This window comes from Arvicanthis niloticus, chromosome 14 (assembly GCF_011762505.2).
Source record: "Arvicanthis niloticus isolate mArvNil1 chromosome 14, mArvNil1.pat.X, whole genome shotgun sequence".
NCBI classification, from domain to species: domain Eukaryota; kingdom Metazoa; phylum Chordata; class Mammalia; order Rodentia; family Muridae; genus Arvicanthis; species Arvicanthis niloticus.
Genome location: NC_047671.1, coordinates 75,695,732 through 75,719,507, shown reverse-complemented (window position 1 = coordinate 75,719,507; position 23,776 = coordinate 75,695,732). Strand labels below are relative to the sequence as shown.

At 42.4% G+C, this 23,776-nt stretch overlaps 2 protein-coding genes across 2 annotated transcripts in view; one reads left to right on the top strand and one right to left on the bottom strand.

Annotated features, from left to right (window-relative positions):
- The window catches only part of Colec12 (collectin subfamily member 12), a 156,348-nt gene that overhangs the window by 124,204 nt on the left and 8,368 nt on the right, over window positions 1–23,776 (top strand). Inside the window, exons 3-8 of the mRNA XM_034518456.2 lie at window positions 690–812; window positions 7,530–7,628; window positions 8,868–9,914; window positions 17,128–17,616; window positions 18,411–18,547; window positions 19,692–19,801. Of these exons, the coding sequence (XP_034374347.1) occupies window positions 690–812; window positions 7,530–7,628; window positions 8,868–9,914; window positions 17,128–17,616; window positions 18,411–18,547; window positions 19,692–19,801 (2,005 nt within the window). The remainder of the gene's footprint in view (window positions 1–689; window positions 813–7,529; window positions 7,629–8,867; window positions 9,915–17,127; window positions 17,617–18,410; window positions 18,548–19,691; window positions 19,802–23,776) is intronic.
- Window positions 21,607–22,019, bottom strand: LOC117719991 (large ribosomal subunit protein eL37-like). Its single transcript, XM_034518457.2, has one exon. The coding sequence runs from the start codon at window positions 21,898–21,900 to the stop codon at window positions 21,607–21,609; it is 294 nt and encodes a 97-aa protein (XP_034374348.1). The 5' UTR covers window positions 21,901–22,019.

Here is a 23,776-nt window from a genome sequence, read left to right as displayed (position 1 = left end):
TAGAGAGAGGGGAGCCTGTGTTCGAGATGTACAGTATGAAAGAAAAATAAGTAAAAAGAAAAAAATGCTTGATTATTATAGTGGAGTGTTATTTGAAGTTGTAACTATGACAACATGATGTAATATTGATGGACTGAATTGCTGCAGTGATGATTTTAATTTCAAAATATTTTCATGGTATTAGGAAGACATATGGTAAAACTCTTGTTACTTAATGGTATTTAAATCAAAATCATTGTCGTGGTTAGTGTTAATTTTCAACCTGGAATCATCCAGGAGACAAGCTTCCAGGAACATCTTGTATGAGATCACTTAACCTCCAGGCATGCCTGTGAGAGACTGTACTGATTAAATTCATTGAGATGGGAAGACCTGGCCCCAAGGCAGATGATGGCTGCCTAGACAGGCATCCTGGAGTGAGTAAACAGGAGAGAGTGAGCTGAGTATGAGCATTCGTTGCTATCTGCATCTGACCTGGATGCAGTGGGACCAGCTGCCTCTGTGGCTCAGTACCATGATGGAGGTGCCCTGAGCTTCAAGCCAAACTAAACCTTTTCTTCCTTACCTCGATTCTTTGTCAGGATATGCCCTAACAGTATCAAGAAAAATATCCAAGATATGCTTTACCAAAAATACTGTTTGAAATGATGTTTTTATTTAATAGCATTAAATTCTGACTTTTTTTACAGGTATTCAGGAGGGAACACAATGTACCAAATGTAAAAATAACTGGGCACTGAAGTTTTCGATTATATTATTATATGTTTTGTGTGCCTTACTGACCATCACAGTAGCCATTTTGGGATATAAAGGTAAGCACTCTTTTTTTTTTCTCACTCCAGATAGCAAGGAGATGTGAAATTTAAACACAGAAAAGTATCTTTGGAAGTATGCTGTACAGTTGACCTTGATATCTATAGAGAATTAGTTTTAAGTCTCTTAATCCCTCCAAGAGTCTCAAAATGTTGGGATGCTATTATTCCTTAGTGCAGGGCTTGCACATTAACCTGTATACATCCTCCCACATATGTTATGTCACTTCTAGATGACTTATAATACCTAATATAAGAGAATGCTATGTAGACAGTTGCTGTACTACATTTAGAAAATAATGCCAAAAATAATTGGTGTATGTTCAATGCAAATATTATTATGATATTTTTGTTGTTTTGCTTTTTGCTTTTTATTGTACTATATTTTGTGTTCCTTTTTTGTCTGCTTGTTTGTTTGTTTCATTGTTTTTTTATTATTATTCACTGTACATCCCAATCGCTGTCCCCCCTTCTTAGGCCCCTTCCCACAGCCCCTCTCCAACCCCCTCTCTCCTCCTCTGAGAGAGTGGAGGTCCTCTTGAGTATCTCCCCACAATAGCACATCAAGTGTCTGCAGGGCTAGGCACTTCTTCTATTTATAATATTCTGGTCTAAGATTCATGAACCTCACAAACTCCATCTTTGTATACTGAGATCTTAGCTGTGGATGGAACAGTTTTGATTCACCTCATAATCACAACAACCCTTTATGTGTTCAGAATATTTACCCCTCTTTGTTGTTTTTTCTCACTTTTCCCAGCTGTCCCCTCATCCTCTATTTGTTTTTTGTCTTATCTGTCTCTAAGAGGTTCTGAAGAAAACTGCAGTCATCACTGAGGGAAGCGCTTCTGACAGAGGAGAGGACTCAGGCTGTCCAGGGACATGGCTCACCCAGCCAGGGATGGACCCTTCTGCCTTTTTCTACAGCATGTTCTGTCACTATTGTTTATGAACATCCATAAAAACACTGCCCTATAGAGATTGAACTTAACAGGCAGCAGCACCACTTCCATCTGCTTAATAAAATGTCAGGCCTATCATGTCTGATTAAAGTAGAGGTGATTTTCCTCCAAAGCTTCCAGACTTGTTGCCTTCTTACCCTACCTCTCCACCATATTAGAATAGCTCTATCATACCCATGTGCTGGATCACTGTCCTGCGGACCCTGTGGACCTAAATGACTTCTCCTTACCTCTCATGTCTCAGATGCATGTCTCACTAGAAGCTCCTGAGTGGAGCCTCCTATTTGTTCCCCTTGTGACCTTCTTCACTTCAGGCCCTGTTAAACCATATATATCATGGCTAGTGTGTCTGGCTTGTTTGGCTTAACACCCAAACTACGGATTTTACAAAAACTGTCTTTTATTTATGAAATCTCTAACTAGTACCTACAACTCAGGGTTTACTTATTAGGTACCCAGGAAAGTTAGCCACATGAGAGGGTGGATAGATGAATGGATGGACAGACGGAAGATTGGAGCTGGTTTCTATGAAGATAAAGAATAGATACCTAGGCATTGCTGAGACAATCTGTATAGGGGATTGCTGTTCTTCAAAGCACTACCCAGACACCTAACATTCTGGAGATCAGTTTGGCCTGCTGTGTGGATATAATCTTACCAGGGTGAAGGAAGAAGAGATGTGGGGATCAGATGACATCTTGACACCCTTTCCCTCCATTCCTCTGGCTTCTGCTGACAAAAAGAAGAAGATAATGCAATATATACTTGTGATCACCAATGCCAGCTTAGTGAACTCAAAGTTGACATTCTCCAGATGCACTTTCCCTTTACAGGCAGTGATTCCTTTTCTTGCTGATAAGACTCTGGTGACCCCAGTGTTATAGGAGGCAGAAAGATAAGCCCCAGTCCTCCCCTCGAAGAGCCCCACTTTGATGGCTAGAAAAGTACCTCTCCGTTAAATAAAAGAAGAAAAATATGCAGTAAAAGTCATCCAAGAAAGTGTCTCTCTGAAGAGGATGAAAGGAAACAAAACTCCTTTAATCAGGATTGGCAAAGGCTGTTTCTGCAGTTTTCCTCAAAACTGTTCTTTGCTTCTCCTTTCATTTTACTTTTGTATCTATTTGTTAGGATTTAATGAAGTTTCATCTAGAGAATTTGCCAAACAAGCTGGAGTGTAACTTAGTCACTCAGATGCAGTCTGTACAATGGGTATGACCATGAGCCTCGGAAGTTTCGGACACATGGTTTTGGACAGTTGCAATCTGATACATCCTCCATCTTAGACTCATTAGTCAGTGAGCCTACATAAAGGGCATTATGTCGTAAGTGCTTCAGTAAGTCACACTCCTCCCAGAGCGTTCGCTAACCATGAAAATTCTATTCTATTACCCTGCCCAGCAGGCCCTTCTTAAAATGCTTAGAAGAAAGACACAAATCTCAATCATCATGTCTCCATTGCCTCAAAGTTCCTGATCATTGTCTGTCTGACACCTCGCTGCTAAACTTTACTGGCATAGTGAGGACAAGAGTGAGGCACAGACACATCAAAGCATGCCATAGGGCCCTTGAGAGTTTGGGATGATGACCCCTCCCCCCAGACTTTGTGTTTCTCAGTAATGAATCCTTAGTGTTAATGGTAGAAATGTCTTTGATGAGTTCCAAGGTTGTGTAATTGCTGATACTAGAATTCCTAGGAACTGTTGAAAGAGAGCCTTTCTCTCCCTGCACCTTGATTTGTCAGTATGACACAAGCATTTTGAAGCAGCACGTGGGAGCTCTGTGCTCTGATCTTGTTCCCAGACTTAAGGAGGAGCCACGGCCTGTCTTTAATACTTATCTTTAATACTTAGCACCATGCCAGATCCATAATAAACATCTGTGGATGATAACTTTAAAGAAAATAGAATGAAGCCATGATTGATACCCCCTGTAGGGATTCTCCTTTATTAAGGGAAATTAGATTGAAGAAAGAAATATTAAAGAAAAATTTGTGTAGAGTCAAAGAAGACGTGGATTTTAGAGATTCATCTCCTAGCCTGATGTCTCTTTTAGACCCTTATATCTGTGTTATTCTGGGATGTTTTTTGACTATTTCTAAAACTCAGTTTCCTTTTCTATAAGACAGGAGTAATAAGAGCTAACTGCAGTGATGGTGCAGCACGTGTAGCCCAAGCTAGGGATTGTGCTTATTATTTCATATCATAAAAGCAAAGAGGCTATTGTTATTGTTATTCCAAGATGCAGTTGATGTGTTTCAGACTCAAGAGAGAGACAAAACTTAATGCCATGCGGTAGACCTTAAGAAATGAATGTTAACAGAATAAGTAAGGAGGAGGTTAGTGTCCAGACCGAGGGATAGTAGCAAAGTGTAAAGGTATTCCCATGCAGCTGCTGGGGAGTGTGCAGTGGGCACATGAAGACGGCTGGTCTTCAGGCGTACTGACTGAACTGCCACTGATGTTTTCCACACCAGAAACAGTTTTCAATTGAGGGGCCCCATGGACAGCCAAAATGCTGGCACCCCTTCTGTACTTCCTCTTTGTTTTGGTTGTCAGAATATGATGTAGAAACAGGTCTTTATACACTTAGAATTTCTAGGATAAGACATGAACTGCAGCCATTATGCTCCTGGTTGAAATTTTGTGCTGTAAATTAGAAAGAAACTAAGGAGGATGCTGTGTGCTACTGAAGTTTTAGTTCTTGATTCCTGTCAGCCTGGGGTTTTATGCACTTGTACACTGCCAGAGTCGCAGCCTAGCAGTTTACAGCTTTATACCAGGGAGATATTTTTAAACACAGACACACATGGGGTTGCTTTATTAACACTTGTGGGCAGGACACAGCATTTCCTTTCCTCATGGAAATAAACTAGCAGTTGCTTTCTTCTTCTTCTTCTTCTTCTTCTTCTTCTTCTTCTTCTTCTTCTTCTTCTTCTTCTTCTTCTTCTTCTTCTTCCTCTTCCTTTTCTTCCTCTTCCTCTTCTTCTTTTTAAGTGAGAGTATTATTCCCTTTATCCTAAGCATACTTGAATTATGTGTCCACACCAGTTATGTGTTTTTATAAACTAAAATGGAAGAAAAATTAGAGAGGATGGAAAGTTTCCGACTGTCAGCATATTTCAGATTTCTTTGGCATTCAGGAAGGAAGCAAGACTTGAAATTCTGTGTGTGGTTTGAGGACAGAATAAGGCATATGTTTTTATCTGAGAGTAAAAACTGAGTTTAAGCTTGTAAACACTTTTATTTAGCTTTGGTAAATGCATAAAAGATATTTTGTTCTACAAAATTTCCAAGGATTCAAGAGCATGTATGCTTGTCACACAGCCCCAAGGTCCAAGTTGGAACTGGACCTCTGTATCCATGTAGTAATTTTTTGTTTTAAGTTATGAGTATATATAGATGAGGGGTGGGTATGTACATATGTGTGCAATACCAATGGAGACCAGAAAAGGGTGTCAGATGCCCTGGATCTGGAGTTAGAGGCAGTTGTGAGCCATTTAATATGGTTGCCGAGATCTGAATTCTGGTCCCCTGCAGGAACAGTATTCAGTCCTAACCACTGACTTGTCTCTCCAGCTCCTGTGTGGAAATTTAAAAGACAATAGTAATAATTCAACAAGTGTCATAACCGTGCCAATGCTGAAGCCTCCCTGGCTAATTGACTTATATGTTGACCTCTGTAACCTATAGTAACCTATAGCTCAGCGAGGTTTCCTAAACCTCAGCAAATTCTCGCTTTTTAAAATAAATGGCATAATAACTACTTATTAAGTACCATACAATGAGGTAAGAGCTAGAGATATATCTGCAGATAGTCCTCAACTTTCCCTAGTTTATCAGCTCATAACAGTGTCAGGCAGGGCACACTATACAAACCATGGTTCGGATCTTGTTTTTTCCCTGCTAGTGATGTGTATTATGCTCCTCCATGACTTAAATCGATTTAAAAAGAAGAAACAAACCAGGGATGAGGACTGTAGGTGCGAAGAGCTCATAGCAAAGCTCGGATGAGGAAGAGCAGTGAGGGCACTTCAAGGAGTTCACGGAGGCCAGACTAAACCCTCGATGGAAAACAGTGTGGGCTTCTCCAGGGTCAGTTCCAGAATCCAGGGACCAAGTTCATTGTTGGGTCACATAGAATCTGCTTCTTGAAAGGATCCGGGAAAATCACCCCATAGAGTCACGCGTGGATAAAACACATGATAGGCAGTAAACCGTGGGTCATTGATCTTGCAAATAATATACAAAATATTCATGTTTCTAAAAATTCTTTTTATAAAGTCATTCAAAAGAACCTTGTTGATGACAAAGACACTTATAACCTGACCCATGCACATGGTTCTGCTATGACAGCTGAGGCAGGAAGTAACTGAATTGTTTACTTAGGATACTTTCCATTAAAAGTGGGTTTATCAGACATAATTCCATCATAAGTTAGGGACCTCTAAATAATCTTAGGAAACAAGCTGTGGCAGCGTGGTGTGTAGGTTCTGGAATAAGGAGCAGGACTATCTTAGGGAATTCTGCAAGGTACAGCTTAATTGGTGTTAAGTCTAGGCGACATAGTGAGATGTCATCTCTAAAACAAATAAACTTACATCCCCCACACACATGAATGCATTACAGCCAGGCCTCTATTGGATGCCAGGCTGCTGGAGGATAGGTGTCATGGAAGACACTTGTAGAGAAATAGCCTATTAGTCACTTAGAAACCAACATGAAGTCCTGACCACAGAGAACAGCTCAGAAGTGAAGCCTTGTTTAGCTGCATCACTACCCTGCTATAGAATCAAGAAAATGGTTTGTTGTTTTAAAAAACACTGTTTTAAATCACTGAATCATCATTTAGACATGGGAATTAACAAGTTATAAGTTTATTTGTCATTGATTAATGAAAATAGATTTTAGGGCTAGGGGTAGAACTCTTTTTTTATTGGATATTATATTTACATTTCAGATTTTATCCCCTTACCATATTCCTCACCACTACCCAGGAACCTTCTATCCCATTCCCCCTCCTCCTGCTTCTATGTGTGTTCTTTTGTGATTGGGTTACCTCACTCAGGATGATATTTCTAGTTCCATCCATTTACCTAAGAATTTCTCAAATTCATTATTTTAGTAGCTGAGTACATTGTGTACATGTACCACATTTTTTGTATCCATTCCTCTATTGAAGGAACTCATAATAGCAAAGAGTGATTGACAGTCTTGACCTTCATGCCTTCTCGGACATCTTTGTGTATTCATTTGAGTCAAGTTATTCTGCTGGCCTCCAACTCACAGAGACCCACCTGTCTCTGACTTCCAAGTGCTAGGTTAGAAGAATGTGCCACCAGACCCAGCTAAGCCAGTTCCTTGCCAGTAGAGTGAGGACTGCTGAGGAGCTAAAAAGTCTTAGAACTTTGTGAATAATGACAGAGTTGTATGTCTCCACATGGAGAAACTGACAGAGGAAGTGACGCGTGCCAGAGGACATCAGTGCATTAAAAGTTAATCCAGATACTTTCTAAAGCTTCCATGATACTACAAAGTCAAAAGAACAGTTACAGATATGTGGTTTTCTGACAAGTAAGTTGTATCACTGGACTTTGACCAGTTTTTTTTTTTTTTTCTAAAGAACAGCTTCCTCTATATTTGATCTCAGCTTTGTATTTCAAATCTGCTTTCTTTTATAATGAAATTATCTTGTCTTGGAACTGAGACACCAGTGTGAGCAGATAAGCCAACTAATGTTTTCTTTTCCCAAATCTTAGTTGTAGAGAAAATGGACAATGTCACAGATGGCATGGAGACATCTCGCCAGACTTATGACAACAAGCTCACAGCTGTGGAAAGTGACCTGAAGAAATTAGGTAAACTGCAGCAAGAGTGAACCATTGAGTGGAGGGAGTCCCCGTGTGAGCAGTGACAGCTTTTCAGAATGGTGATGCATTTAGGGTTTCTGTTGTTATGTGCTGCATCTTTCCTTGACTTTTCATTGTAATACTTCCATTTTTTAAAAGTAAGGACTCCCACCTTAAAAGTTTATGTACCATATAAAATCTGCTCCCCACTCTTGACTGAACAGAACCATCAAGTCCTGCCTCTAGAAACCTGGTATTAACCTATACCCAGCAGAGTTCACTTTTAATAAAAAAGATTGTAGCCTGTTCTGTTTCTTTGTTTTTTAAATGATTCACTTATTTTATTTTATGTGCATTGGTGTTTTGCCCGCATGTATGTCTGTGAAAGGGTTTGGATCCTCTGGAATTGGAGTTACAGACAGTTGTGAGCTGCCATGTGGGTGCTGGAGATTGAACCCAAATCCTCTGGAAGAGCAGCCAGTGCTGTCATCCACTGAGCTATGTCTTCAGCCCCTGCCTGTTTGGTTTCTTGATGTTTGTTTTCAATTATTAAGAGAATAAACTTCAGTTAAAATGATGTATAAAGCTTTATAAGTATTATTCTGCTCTTGAAAATTGCTAGTAATTTCTAGCATTCAAATTATTAAATATCCACTGAGCCAAAGAATTTGCATTGCAAAATTTTTTAGGATAAATTTCACTAGTTTTAATCCGAGTTCGTCATTTTTATTGACAGTAAAAAAAATTGAATTTTGGTAAATCTGGAAGGTTGATTTCTTATAAGTATACCCTGCCTGGTATCCTAGCATCTGGGAAATCCCCCTATGTCTTTGAAAAAAGTATCCACCCAAGTTTGTAAGTCCTATGCTGGACACTACAGGCCCCATTTCAAATAGATACAGATTCTTAGTAATAAAGTCTAGCCTGCATGTACCACAAACTTTACATCTAAAATACAGTGCTCCTAGTGAAGTATATGAGATCTTTACTTAAAATTACATTTACTTGTTTGGTTGGTTAAGGAGGCATACACATGCCACCGCATGCATGTAGAGGTTAGAGAACAAATGAGTTATAAGAGTCTGTTCTCTTCCTCCACTGTGTAGGTTCAAGAATTGAACTCATTTTGTTAGGTCTGACAGGAAATGCCTTTACCCACTGAGCCATCTCTCTGGCCCATATCTGGGAATCTGGCCTTGCCTGAGCATCTGTACTACCAGTCTAAGTAACAAGCATCTCTTCTTCCAGGGGACCAAGCTGGGAAGAAAGCTCTAAGCACCAACTCCGAGCTTTCTACCTTCAGATCAGATATTCTGGATCTCCGTCAACAACTTCAAGAGATCACAGAAAAAACCAGCAAGAACAAAGATACACTGGAGAAGTTGCAAGCAAATGGAGACTCATTGGTTGATAGGCAGAGTCAACTGAAGGAAACTCTGCAGAATAATTCTTTCCTCATCACTACTGTCAACAAAACTCTCCAGGCATATAATGGTTATGTCACAAATCTGCAACAAGATACTAGTGTGCTCCAGGGCAATCTGCAGAGCCAAATGTATTCTCAGAACATTGTTATCATGAACCTCAACAACCTGAACCTGACCCAGGTTCAGCAGAGGAACCTTATCACGAATCTGCAACGGTCTGTGGATGACACAAGCCTGGCTATCCAGCGAATTAAGAATGACTTCCAAAATCTGCAGCAGGTTTTCCTTCAAGCCAAGAAGGACACCGATTGGCTAAAGGAGAAAGTACAGAGCTTGCAGACATTGGCTGCCAACAACTCTGCCCTGGCCAAAGCCAACAATGACACTCTGGAGGATATGAATAGCCAGCTCAGCTCATTCACAGGTCAGATGGACAACATTACCACTATCTCACAGGCCAATGAACAGAGCCTGAAAGACCTTCAGGACTTACACAAGGATACAGAAAATAGGACAGCTGTCAAGTTCAGCCAACTTGAGGAACGCTTCCAGGTCTTTGAGACAGATATTGTGAACATCATTAGCAACATCAGCTACACAGCCCATCACCTGCGGACACTGACCAGCAATCTGAACGACGTTAGGACCACTTGCACAGACACCTTGACCAGACACACGGATGACCTGACCTCCTTGAATAACACACTAGTCAACATCCGATTGGATTCTGTTTCTCTCAGGATGCAGCAAGACATGATGAGGTCAAGGTTAGACACTGAAGTGGCCAACTTATCAGTGGTTATGGAAGAGATGAAGTTGGTTGACTCCAAGCATGGTCAGCTCATCAAGAACTTTACCATTCTACAAGGTAAGTGTAAACTCCGTATTTGGATTTGTAACGATTGCTTGTCTAACAAATTATTCTAAAATATGGGAATTTAAAACAAATATGTATAATATACTAGGTTTTATGGATTGGGAACTTAAAACCCAAGTGCATGTGTGCATGTGTCTGTGTGTTTATGTGTGTGTCTATGTCTGTGTACATCAATGTGTGTCTATGTGTGTGTACATATGAATCTGTGTGAGTCTGTGTGTCTGTCTGTATGTCTGTGTGGGTGTTTGTCTGTGTGGGTGTTTGTCTGTGTGTGTGTCCACGCATTTGTGTGTGTGTTTCTGTGTGGTTACAGTTAAGATGTTAGCCAGGGCTACCATCGTCTAAAGGCTTGATAGGTGTGGGACATGCATCTAACATGACTTATTCACATGGCCCTCAGCAGGAACCTCAGGTCATCACCAAGTGAGTTTCCTTAGTGTTGTCACAACAGGGAAGCTAGCTGCCTCCAAAGTAAGTGATCCAAAAAGAGAGAAAAATGGAAACCACTTTGTAACTTCACCTCAGTAGGCACGCTCTTAGCACTGCTGATCATCCATAATCCCAGTACTTGAGAGGCTCGGGAAGGAACATTCTTAAATTCAAAGTCAGCCTAGGCTACAAAGCCAGACCCTTCTCAAGGAAAAATAAATAAATATTCAGATGCTTGTAATCCCAGCAGTAGAGAGGCAGAGACAGGCATATTGGGAGCTCGGTGTGAGTTCACAGGAGATGGAAACAGAGTAACTGGCATAGAAAATGAGTTTTGCTGTCATCCAGGGTACCTGTGGCTTGGATTCAAATTTATTTCCAACAATAAACTGCCATCATAGGTTTGAAGGTCCAAGAACAACTGGATGCTATGCTTCTCTATCCAGGGCATACGAAGATGCCCAGATAGATGCTACGCTTCTCTATCCAGGGCACACGAAGATGCCCAGATGGATGCTCAACTTTTGGTAGCTCAACCTAAAAGAATTTTAAAGTCTCTGAAGTTAGGGGACAAGTAATTCTTGGCTTTCAAAAAGGGAATAAAAGGTAGACTTTACATACTGTATTTTAGTGGAGGATTTGCTTTCAAGCCTAAAAAAAGTTGAAGACGGAATTAGAGAAAGAATTTGTGAGCTTTTAAGAAAGTTACTGTCACAAGTTCAATAAATGGGAGGCATATTTCTTATTTCCTTACAGCAACCAGGTTGTTAGAGTAGTCAAACTTGGAAAATCAAAACAACATGTCTGCATTTCACCGAGGCATTGGACATTGATCATGTTAGGAACAATGTAAAAAAATTAGGAGGCTTGCAACACAGTTGGGTGAATACATTGATGGTAACGGATTGTTTGTTTGTTTGTTTGTTTGTTTTGAATACATACCTAGATAAGGTAAAACCAAACACAGTTTCTGCCAGTCACAGTCCTAATGCAATGCAGTTGGGTCATCTGTTTGAGGACTTCCCATGCTGCCAGTTCCCCAAGGAATTTCAGGTTCATCAGAAATTGTTCTGGGAAATGTATATTTCCATGTTTCTATGCTGCTTCAGACTCTTGGCATAATTCATTGTCTTGAACCTAAGGGTTGTCATCTGAGGAATGAATACCCTCAATTCTTGGTCAGGCAGCCATATCACAATCTCAGTTTCTGCAAAGCTAACAAGAAGCCTATCTCTGTCTAATCTGCTAAGGTGGAGCATGAATGGCATGACCTATTAAAAAATTACTTTCCATCACCCTTACCATGTACTGTTGGTTAGAAGTAAGTCCCAGGTTTCAGATTCAAGAGAAAGTCACACATGTATCACTGGAGGTCACTTTAAGGAGTCTCTACCACATTAGTTGAATGGTCAACAATAAAAAACACCTGTGGACATGAAGGACAGATTTCAGGTAGAAGATGGCAGAATCATTTTCAACAGTTTTGTCAGTAACACAAAATATACAGTAAGTAAAGATGATAGAATCACCCAGAACCTGAGAGCCAGGAATTGTAGCAAGATGTTATCCCGATAGAACAGATCTGTTAAGATCTTGCTTAGTCATAGACAAGACCCAGCAGACCCCCATTCTTTTGGGAGAGACCGGATCTAACTGAATAACTCAGGCAAGTCTCAAAGTCTAATCCTTCTGTCTCAGCCTCTTGAGTGAAGCTCACCTAAATAGCTATTTTCAGTTGCCTCCAGAACAGCTGTCCCAAGCAGATATTTCAAGGTAATGAGAGGTTGAGAAAGCACCCCCATTCTGGACACCAGTGCTTCCTACAGATGCTCATCCTACCCCATTCCACCCTCCTTAACTGTGAAGAAGCTGATAAATCAGGATAGACTGATGTTGGTGTATGTGGTTTTACGAGAGCCCTGCCTCTGTGAGATTCAAAATACTGTGGTATTATCCAAGAAAGTCTTGTTAATGTGCATTTAATGAGTCCATGTTCTGGCAGCTACCAGAGGCATCCTCACCAAGATGCACACCTGTAATTCCAGCATCCTCATCAAGATGCAGAAAACAAAGTCATACACACCGATAGCATAGGAGGCCAAGGAAGCAGGACTATGAGTTCAAGGCCAGCTTAGGGTATGTGAAAGCTTTATATCAAAAAACTAAAATAAGGCAAACAAGAATTACATAGGGAGTCGTATGCTGACCTCCGGCAACAGTCGTCTGTACATCCATCAACCAAGACTTTTATTAAGGAGCCGAATGCACACTGCTGTGCTGGCAGTTCCTGCTTTGTCCAGAACTGCTCCTCTACAGGCTGAGTCCTACACATAGCATTTCAGCCCTCTGTATAGTTTGATATTTTCCTCTTAGCCATTCTTAGAGAATAAGAATGTTTCATGCATATGGAGTGAGACAGCATTTGAGTACTGAGTTCTTCCTTCAGGAGCCCTCATCTGTGTGTTTCTTGCAGACTTTTGAGAGTGCTTTTGAGTTAAGAGCAAGTATGGAGTGAGATGCCTGGCTTGAGTTAGAAAGCACCTGTGTGAGTGTGGATTTCCCTGTAGCTAGCACAATGCATTGGAGACAAAACAGAGTGTCATGTGCATACAGAGGACAGTCTTACAACACACAGGGTTAAGGTGGCCTTGAGCCTGAGTCATTCCTACTGGCTTCTGGAGCCTTACTTGGAGGTGAGTCACACTCAGGTACTGTTAACATCCATCATTTTTAGCTCAGTTATTAATGTGCAACATGCAGGTCATGCTTCTGGGCTCTAAAATAAATGGTCTACTTTCATCATTACAACTCCTTAAGGTGGAAAATATTAGCATTCTCCTTTTCTAGGGGAGGAAACCTGGCTTGCTGTTATTGGGAAGTACTAGAATGTTGAAGAGGTAGGGCCTGGTTCAGTGGGGACTTACCCTTGACCTTGAAAGGATTGCAGGATGCCAGTTTCTTTTCTAATCTTAGCCATAAGGTAATAGTTTTATTCCACCAGGTATTCCCAGGCTTGATATGATTGATACTTTGGTGTCACAGACTCAAAAGCAAGATGTCATGCCATGGACCAAAAGCTCCAAAACAATGAATTAACATAAATATTTCCTCTTAAGGTATTTTGTTATAGTAACAGAAAGTTAACACTTGGCTGATTAATGAGTTTCATTAATTCCAGTCAAAGTAGTTTTTTTAATGAGGTAAAAACTGCCTTATATTGTATCTTTTTTATTTCTACCCTGTCTGTTGTTGGTTGTTGTTGTTGTTGTTGTTGTTGTTGTTGTTGTTACAGAATTTTATACTGTATCCCAGGATGAACTAGAGTAAATGTGTAGCCTGAGCTGCCTCAAATTCATAGCAGTATTCTACTTCAGCCTCCCAGGTACTATAATTCAAAGTTCTTGACATCATACCTCCAAGAACTTGGAAGTCAGACAAAACTTAGGCCATATCTCTACTTTATGTCACATAGAAGTTTTGTTGGAAAACATGTTTAAAACTTTCTCAAGTAGGATCTAGGAGGGAAAGAACTTCTCAAAGTCATATGACAAAGCCAAGAAGGGACAGTGATGAAAAGTCTAACATCTGAGAATTCAGCATCTTAAAGTTCCCTACATCTCTGACATCTGGGAGCCACACCGTGACACTGCAAATGTGGGGCTACCCAGAATCCTGCTTTGGTTGTTTGGGTGCATTTTGGGAGCCTGTAACAACTTTTTAAGCTACATGGGGACCCTGGTAATTCAGAATCTCAAGTCAGAGAACTACTCACTCAGCTTTGACATCTAATGACATTTCAGTCATTCTGAAAGCAAATCTCAGTCGCACTTCTCAATGAGCAGTCATGTGCCTCTTGACTCTATGACAAAGCATGCTTGACTCTAAATTCAAGTTGTTGAACACATATACACAATACATTCTCATTTTATGTGTGGGGTTAGGAGGTAGGAATATGCAACAAATTTTAATTTATTTGTTCATTCATTTGTATGTGTGGTGTGTGTGTGTGTGTGTGTGTGTGTGTGTGTGTGTGGTGTGTGTGTGTGTGGTGTGTGTGTATGTGTGTATGTGTATTGTGTGTGTATGTGTGTGTGTATATTGTGTGTGTATGTGTGGTGTGTGTGTATTGTGTGTGTGTGGTGTGTGTGTGTGTGTGTGTGTGTGTGTATTGTGTGTGTGTGTGTGGTGTGTGTGTATTGTGTGTGTGTGGTGTGTGTGTGTGTATGTGTGTGTGTGTGTATTGTGTGTGTGTGTGTGTGTGTGTGTGCATACAGGCACACATGTGGCACAGCTTACATGAGGAAGAGGTCAAAGAATAACTTTAAGAAGGCTGCTCTTGCTTTCCATCCTATTGAAGCAGGTTTTTTTCTTGTTTCTGCTGCTGCACCATACTTGACTAGCATGTTAGTGAGTCTTTGGGTGATGTGCCTGCCTCTCTGCCACTGACCTCTCTGCATGAGCACTGTGACTGTAACTGCAAGCCCCTGCAGCTGCCGTTTTACATGAGCTTCAGGGGTCAGGCTTGCACAGCTAGCACCTTTCCCCAGTGCACCATCTTCCCAGCCCCTCCTTCCATTTCGCTTTTACTTCAACAGCCACCCAAGAAAAGACTCAAGTAAGACCAGAAGTCCTGAGCTAATCCAGAGGCTAACCAGTGACACTAGAATCTTGAGTTCTAGAGGAAAACATTCCGTGTCCAATGCTGGCTTTTAAAATGGCTTTGGTTCCTCAATTTTTTAAGAAATAAGAAATGTACACATCTGATTTTTTTAGTGAGCAAAGTACATCATATGAATCCTATTATCCATGGATCCCAGCATCTTGGTGGAGTACCTGGTTTTAGGTGGTTTTTGCAAGGTAGCTGTGAGTGAGCCAGCAATATGATGGGCCTGCCAGTTTATGCATAATTACAGATGTTAAGCTTGATCTTACTGTGAAACTGGGTACATTGAATAAGTGCAATGCCTTACAAGAAAAGACTTGGGTTTATACTAACCTAGCTGAGAAGCCATTGAAAGTTAGATTTTAATTAAAGATATAAACCTGAACCACACTGCTATGCCTATTCCTTTTCATTGTATGATTTAGAAACTAGCATCTGCTGGTGTTTTGTGCTGACTTTGGAACCCATGTTTAATGCCCTCCGTCAAACAAGCCTCGGTGTCTTTATGTACACTCGCTGAGGGTATTCGCTGTTTCCAGTTGGGGAATAAGGATCATCTAGATCCTACTCAAATAATAAACAGAAAAAAAAAAAAAAAAGCTGCTACCTCAAGATCAATTTAGGTCTGCAATGGGGAAGCTGTGTGAATTTGGAGCCTGGAGAGGGTTGCAGAAAGAAGTCTAACTGAGCTGAAAGGCAAGCCCTGAAAAGCCACTGTTCCTTCTTGCATATAAATTCATTTCCAGAAGCTTTCAGGAAAACATCAACACCTAGTGTGAGGAGCTGAGAAACTAATTATTTGGCTGAATGATTAGAAAGTAAGGATCAAGAATTACTAAAGTGATTGGATTTTCTAACAGATCTTCACTTGGTGGATTTTCTGAGGTCTAATATATACTCTAAGTGAAACACACAGTTAAGAAGTTATCATTTTATGTGCCTGTTTCATAGACCTTTGCATAATAATACACTCTTCAAAGCTACCTTCCCTACTCTAAGCCTCTAGGGCACCATTTTGCAGTGACACAGCCACCAACTTACTTTAAGGAGATTACATATAGTAGGAGGAGGTCTTCCCATTTGTCTCTTGATGACATGGGTTGGCTAATGGACTCCCTCATATTAAAGAGAAGAAAACTCAGATTTCAGATAAGACCAATGGACTTACTCTTAAATGTCATTTAAGAGTCAAGAAAGACGGGTCTCTCACAGCCATTTCATAGCTGGATCCAGGATCCACCTAACACATAGGTTGACAAGAGTTATCTCTTAGAATAAGATACCACAAGGCAGGTCACCATTACCTGGAAACCTCTTCCTTCTGATGTCTCTCGATGTGGAATGTCGATATATTAAGGTGCAGGGCTTTTGACAGTGAGGCTCATGCATCTGATAAACAATCCTAAATAAAACTGCCAGGCAAGGTGATGTCTCCATGACCTCAGCAAGCCAGACAAAGACTAAATACATGGAGACAGAAGGGGAACTGCAGAGCTTTTCTGTTGGAGACAAACACTGGTGTCTGTTTCAGCACGGTTCCCATCAGTGAACACCACTGAGCTTCATTCTAAACACTGTGCACAGGAAGAGTAGGGTTATTAAAAAGAAAAATAAACCAGCACATCATTGTATTGTTTTGCACAGATTTAAACCAGCTGAAACAACAGAATTTCTTTCCTTAAAGCTCTCGAGTCTAGGAGCCAAGGTCTTGGCAAGGTTGGTTTCTTCCAAGGTCTCTCTCCTTGGATTGCAGATGGCCATCTCCTTCTTGTGTCTTCATCTGGGCCTCCCTCTGTGTCTGGATCTTTTTGTTTTTGTACGCATGTGGGTGGTACAAGTGTGTGGTGTATTTACATGTGTGGCGAGTGCATAGCTAGGCACACACATGGAGACCAGAGGAAGATACTGGGTGAGCTGCTTCTCAATCTGTCTTATTCCTTGAAGCCAACAATGCATTAAAGATAGTAAACACTCTTAATGCCTATATTTTTGTGCTGGTTTTTTAAATTGTAGGCTACATACTCACAAATGACTTCTTATGTATGTGTGTGTTATGTATATATTCATATATATATGTATATATACATATATATGTATATTTTTATGTTTTAGGTCCTCCTGGCCCCAGAGGTCCAAAAGGTGACAGAGGATCTCAGGGACCACCTGGTCCAACTGGCAACAAGGGTCAGAAAGGAGAGAAGGGGGAGCCTGGTCCACCTGGCCCTACGGGTGAGAGAGGCACAACTGGACCAGTTGGCCCTCCTGGAGAGCGTGGCAGCAAAGGATCCAAAGGCTCACAGGGTCCCAAAGGATCCCGTGGTTCCCCAGGGAAGCCTGGCCCTCAAGGGCCTAGTGGGGAGCCAGGACCACCAGGTCCACCAGGCAAGGATGGACTCCCTGGCCCTCAGGGTCCTCCTGGCTTCCAAGGACTACAGGGTACTGTGGGTGAGCCTGGAGTACCTGGACCTCGGGGACTACCAGGCTTGCCAGGGGTACCAGGAATGCCTGGGCCCAAGGGACCACCTGGCCCCCCAGGCCCTTCAGGAGCAATGGAGCCATTGGCTCTGCAGAATGAACCAACCCCAGCATCAGAGGTCAACGGTAAGTCCAAATTGTCTTTTTCAGCCAGAATTGTGGAGAAATAAGGCAGTGTGTAGCCTTGGCTAAACCAACCTCCAAAAGTCTCCTAATGATACTTAACAGCGGGGACCCTGTGTGTCCCTCTGGGTGTCTAAGTGCTGTCACTCAGGACCCTATGTTCCTGCTCAAACATTATCACGTCTCTATTCATTTAGATGGCCATGCCTTCAGAAGACACCTGCACCCCATATCCTTCCTTCAAGATACCCTGCACTGGCTGCTCTCTCACCATCCTTCCTCATCTTTCTTCTTTCTCCTTAGAAACAGACCATTCCATCAGTTAACTCCACCAGCATACAGATGGGGTTTCTGTGACAGAGTCCACATTCTGGTTTTGCTTAAGAAGCTGCGGTGGTGCCTCTCTGTCTCTTGACCATTAAGCCTTTCTCAAAACTCTATACTAGTTAGGAACCAGCTCATGCTGGTTCAGGAGCCGAGCTTTGGCTCTGAAGTGCACTTTTTATGAGCGCCAGCTGATCAGAGACTGACAGTGAAAGTCAGAGCCCACGCCACATTCTCCTGCCTATCATCATAAAGCCAACCCAACCCATTCACAGCTTTCTACACTGTGTGTGTTCACTGTTGTGCACTGTGCAGTCCACATCTGTGAACATCTGTCCAGGTTCTGCTCAGGGACACTCCACTGGCATGCAAGTGGTGCAAGGCTGTCACTTTGGTATCTTAAGCACAGCTGAGGAAGTGCAGCGTGCTTTCTGTGTTTTTTAAGTCAACATTTAAAAACTTTACATTCCTAGGGTGTCCGCCTCGCTGGAAGAACTTCACAGATAAATGCTACTATTTTTCGGTGGAGAAAGAAATTTTTGAAGATGCTAAGCTTTTCTGTGAAGACAAATCTTCCCATCTTGTTTTCATAAACTCAAGAGAGGAACAGGTATGGTATGTCAGCTGCACATTTGGTTGGAGAAAACTATAATTTAGAGATAAGTTATACTTGGAAATTGCATGCCTTTGGGGGAGTCAAAGAGATCAAAAAGTCATGGTCTCTTAAACAAGGAAGGCTGCAGTTTCCGGGTATGAGAGGATATGAATGAATGGCCATGCTTCTTAGGCCCACAGATATATAGCTCCATCTGGTGGCTTTTTGGAGAATTGCAGCACAACAGACGTGGGGGCGGGGGGGGGGGCTCCCACTAGAAACATGAAGAGACAGAGAGGCATGAGTAGTTTGGGGTGGAGCACCACAAACCAGACTTGTTGGTTCAAAAGGGGGTGGTAAGGGCCCATGTGTGAGAATGATGTGTGAGAATGATAGTGACCCTTTATTAAGCCTCTGTCGTGTGCAAGGCCTTTTTGTAATACCTCACAGCAATCCTGCAATATAAACCTTATAATTGCCATCCTTCCCTCTGTTCTGTTCTGTTCTGTTCTGTTCTGTTCTGTTCTGTTCTGTTCTGTTCTGTTCTGTTTTTAGACAAAGCCTAGCTATGTAATCCTACCTGGTCTGGAATTTACTGTGTAAACTAGGCTGGCCTAGAGCCTGTGGTGATTTCCCTGCATCCACTCCCCAGGGACTGGGAGTACAGCCATGTACCACTGCTTTCAGTTTTCCCATTTCACAGATAAGTTACTCTGAGGCTACAAGGTTTAAATGACTTTTTCTCACAGGGCAAAGGGTAAAAGCAAAGCTGAAACCTGACTGACAACAATGCTCATGTCCTCCCACTCACTAACCATCTCTACCAGACACAGCCCTGAAATCTGGTTTATAGTAACATGCAGGAAGCATAGGAAAAACAGCAGTCAGGGGCGTGGCCACACAAGTGCACAGTGTGGCAGAGGCTCACGGATAGGCGGCTGCCAGGAAGCAGGGCCCACACCACTCATTCTTAGGGGTCTGAAGAAGAACCTTACTATTACTTGTTAAACATAGCCATAGTGAAACAGTGCCCAAAACACAAATGCAATACAAAGTGGACAGCTAAGACCCTTAAAACTAGTGAGAAATGTCTTTTGTCAGTTTTATTAAACAAGAGCTCTTTTATGTGGGCTAAAAACACCTTCTGCTTCCTTTTCAGCAATGGATAAAAAAGCAGACAGTGGGGAGAGAGAGCCACTGGATCGGCCTCACAGACTTGGAGCAGGAAAGCGAGTGGAAGTGGCTGGATGGGACGCCTGTTGATTACAAGTGAGTGTGGGACTTGCGGACAGCATTGTGTGCTTGCTTTCCCATGTTGTCATGCTGGCCTAGTTTCCTACAACTTTCCCTTAAGGACCTTATGCCTACCCGACACCATCTTCTCGGGAGCCTAGGCTCCTTGTGCTAGTTGCCTGTTCCCAGTAGGGAAGCAGTGATGGATAGTCACTGTGCTGTCAAATAGAGCACTTCAGACCAAGGTGCTATCTTCAGATACTAAGAGGAAGGATAACATGTCCCAGAGCCTCTCCAAATGGTCAGTGTTCACACAGACATATTTCTGAGGACTGGGGCAGTTCTAGCCTTGATCAGGCTTCTGACCCAAATGTGATTTGGGTCCAACTTGTACACTCCAAGGTTATAGATCTCTCATACACAGAAAGCCCAAGTGTGCTGCACAGAGGATCCCAGAATGTCCATCTTCTACAGGATAAGAGAGAACTAAATTCTACCAACCCTTTTCTCAAATCTTGCCTTACTTCTTCTGGAGAAAAAGTGGAGAACCTGTAAATACCCACCTGTGAGGGACCTTCAGTTTGCTAGAGACAAAGAAGCCATCATGTCAGCAGCATATCACAGGAAGCTGCTGTACCATGGGGCAAGTATGTTTCTGGTCTGAGGTAGTCTCCAGGCACTAAAGTAAGACTCCAGGTATCTGAAGAGTTTTACCCAGGGGCTGAGGTGATGGACAGAGAGGCCAGATAGTCTCAAATAGGCATAGGAACAGCTGGGTCTGAGTGGAATCTCATTACACATGTGACCTGCACTGGCCTGGAACGTGCAGTCTTCTGCCCTCAGCTCCCAAGTGCTACATCAGGCCTGCTTCGCTGCACTTTGCAATTCTATACTTTTAAACCCTCCCCATGAAGACTGTGACCCAGACAGTAGATAGAATCAGAAAGCCATCTCTGAAGGGAAAATACAAATGTGGACAAAAATGGAAGTGGGTCTTAGGTCTTCCCCAAAGCTGAGAGAGTACACCCATGCTTACCCGATGGACTGTGAGATAACTCTATCGGCTCTTTTGTGCCTGCTTCTGGGAGACACTAGGGCACAGACCAGCACCTAGAATGGCAGGAATCTGTTTTGCAGGACCCCACACAGCCTGGTTGGTATGCAGAGCAGGAGCTGCAGTGGCTTCCTGGCAGGAGAGGGAGGTGGAGCTTAGTGCTCTTTCTTTGACAGTCAAGAAAGCCAGTATACCTTTTTAAGGGAGTCAAGAGAAGCTAAGAAAAAACATTATCTCCCCACTTTTCTTACTGCTGCAAATAGAAAGAAAGATTTGGGTTTGACTGCAAAATTTAATGTTAAACTCTATTGGCTTGTGTGGGATTGATTGAGCTGGAACATTACTAAGTGCTCCAGCTTTCAAAGGTGAAGCTTTGCCTCTTTCCCTGGGATCCAGAAAGAAATCTGTGGCTGGGAGGAGAGCAATAGAATTGGTCCCTGGACTAAGAAGGATGATACCACATACCTTACTGAGAGTATTGCCACCAACCACAGCCACCCTGAAGTCCCCCCACCCCACCCAGAAACTTAGACTCCTACACCCCAGCCATTACATCCACTGTGGGTCTCATTTTCTAATCAAAGGCATATATGTACACGGAAAATTTCCCAGGGTCAAACTGGTTTGGTTTGGTTGGTTTTTGTTTGTTTGTTTGTTTGGTTGGTTGGTTGGTTTTGTTGTTGTTGGTGGTGGTGGTGGTGGTGGTGGTGGTGCTGGTGGTGGTGGTGGTGGTTGGTTGGTTGGGTTTTTGAAACCAGAATGTTTATTTTATAACTGATTGAAATCCTCAAGATGAAATGGGTGCTGCAACAGCTGCCCTCTTGGGTTTAGGTGTTGTTCCTTCACAGAATCCATGTCTGAATCTGCGATAGACAATCTTTAGGTGCCCCATCCAACCAGTCCCAGTAGTGTTTTGTCTCTTAGTCTCGGCACTCCAGTTATACTTTCTCTTGTACTTGGCAAGGTAGCCACATTTGCTGCAGGTGGACTTCTGAAGGTGCTCGACCTTGGAGCCACAGCAGTGGCACAGTGTGTGCTTCTTATTGCAACGCTTTCCAATGGATGATGTTCCTTTTGTCATCTTGCATCTATCTAGGGTCAAACTCTAAAGCAAGAATAAATCAGGCAGATGTTGTATGAGGTCTTAAAGACTAACTTAGTTTGACATATAATAATAAACACTGCACAACCTATAGAAAGAGCCAGGCCCGTCCAGGGGATGGAGTACAAACTTGAATGAGAACTGAGCTTAGGCTGGACCTGACACCCATGATACCGCAGTCACATGAAATCACCATGACCCCATGTGGTAAAATGACCTTGACAGAAGGACTATGTTAATACTTACACACACACACACACACACACACACACACACACACACGCACGCACGCATGCACGCGCACGCACACACATACACGTGCATGCAGAGAGCGTGTTATATTGTGTGAATTTAATATAGAGCTTGTCTCCTGGGAAGAACTGGAGAAAGTTTGTGGTTGTTACTACTGTTGTCACAATTGTGACTACTTCCACAGTAAAATACATCTAAGTTGGGAAATATTACTCCCCAGAATTTATAGTGTTCGTCATCTTAATTAGAGACCTCTACACAGCATCTTACAATAGGTTTTTGAAGAATCCAAAAATAATCCCCATTGTGGCTTAGGAAAGGAAAGAGGCCTCAGCATCCCTGGCCTCCCAGATAAATCTCCTGAAACACTTTCCCAAACTCTCAGACTTCCTTTGCCCTCCTCTTTTGATTCTGAGCCTCCAAGCCTCCATCTACCTTCCTTCCTTCTCCTACCAGCTGTGATTTCTAGATCCACAATCATCAGAGACCATTATAAACTGTTACTACAAACAGCTATACACCAACAAATCAAACAGCCCAGATGAATACACATTATTTCAAGAAACAAAATGACTTAGTATGGTCAAGTAAAAAAGAAACAAGAAGGCAGAGGAAACTTTAACAAATCAGATTCGCACAGTGGTCAAACGCCTCCCAGCAGAGAATAATAGCCCAGGACCAGAGGGTTCATGGCTGAGTTCTAACAACATTCAAGAAAGGACTCCAGCCAGGCATCTTAAATGTTTCCAAAACCAGAAGCCAATGGCTCTGGAACCATCCCAGGCCTTGCCCAGCCACAAGGAATTAAGTACACAACTTTCCTTTTACCCTTTTTCTCCAAAACACATACACCCACCCCTTTGAAATTACTTAAGGATTTTGTGGTTACTTGAAAGAGGAGCCAGTTTTCAGAGACAGACCTCTCCTCCATTGCCTCTGCTCTGCTCTGCTCTGCTCTGCTCTGCTCTGCTCTGCTCTGCTCTGCTCTGCTCTGCTCTGCTCTGCTCTGCTCTGCTCTGCTCTGCTGTTATTTACACTGATTTGTGGTTCAGGAAAGCAGGTTTGGAACACACAGATAAAAAGCCATGGTGACAGAGAAGAGAGTCCAACTGCTTCAGGAACATTCAGACCTGATTCAGGTAGATTATCCTCAGACACACTGACTCACATTCCCTTCACTTCACTGTACTAAAGGAGGTGAGGACCAGAGAGAGGGAGTATGGCGGATGCCCGGGATGGGCCAGGGCCAGGTTCTCATTTGCCATCAGCCTACATACCAATGTGATTTCAACACAAATATTGGAGGACAGTACAGATTGCTGGACATACGAACTGTAGATACGGTTCTTAGAAATAACAATAACATAATCCTGTCAGAGAAAAGACAACTTCCTACCTTACACACACCGCCTTTGTTTCACTCACGTCACCACAGCCCTGTGACTTTATATCCAGTATCCATACCAGGACTGGTGATTAGCATCCGTCCACAGTCACTACATTGTCCTGAGGTGTCCACAGGGAAGTGGCAGCTGGAGCAGGAGGACAGGAGGAGGAATGAGAGGTGTTATCCTTGTGTGAAATAAACGGCACAACAGGCCAC

Excerpts from the sequence above, each read along its gene's own strand:
- LOC117719991 (XM_034518457.2), bottom strand. The coding sequence starts at position 21,900 with ATGACAAAAGGAACATCATCCATTGGAAAGCGTTGCAATAAGAAGCAC.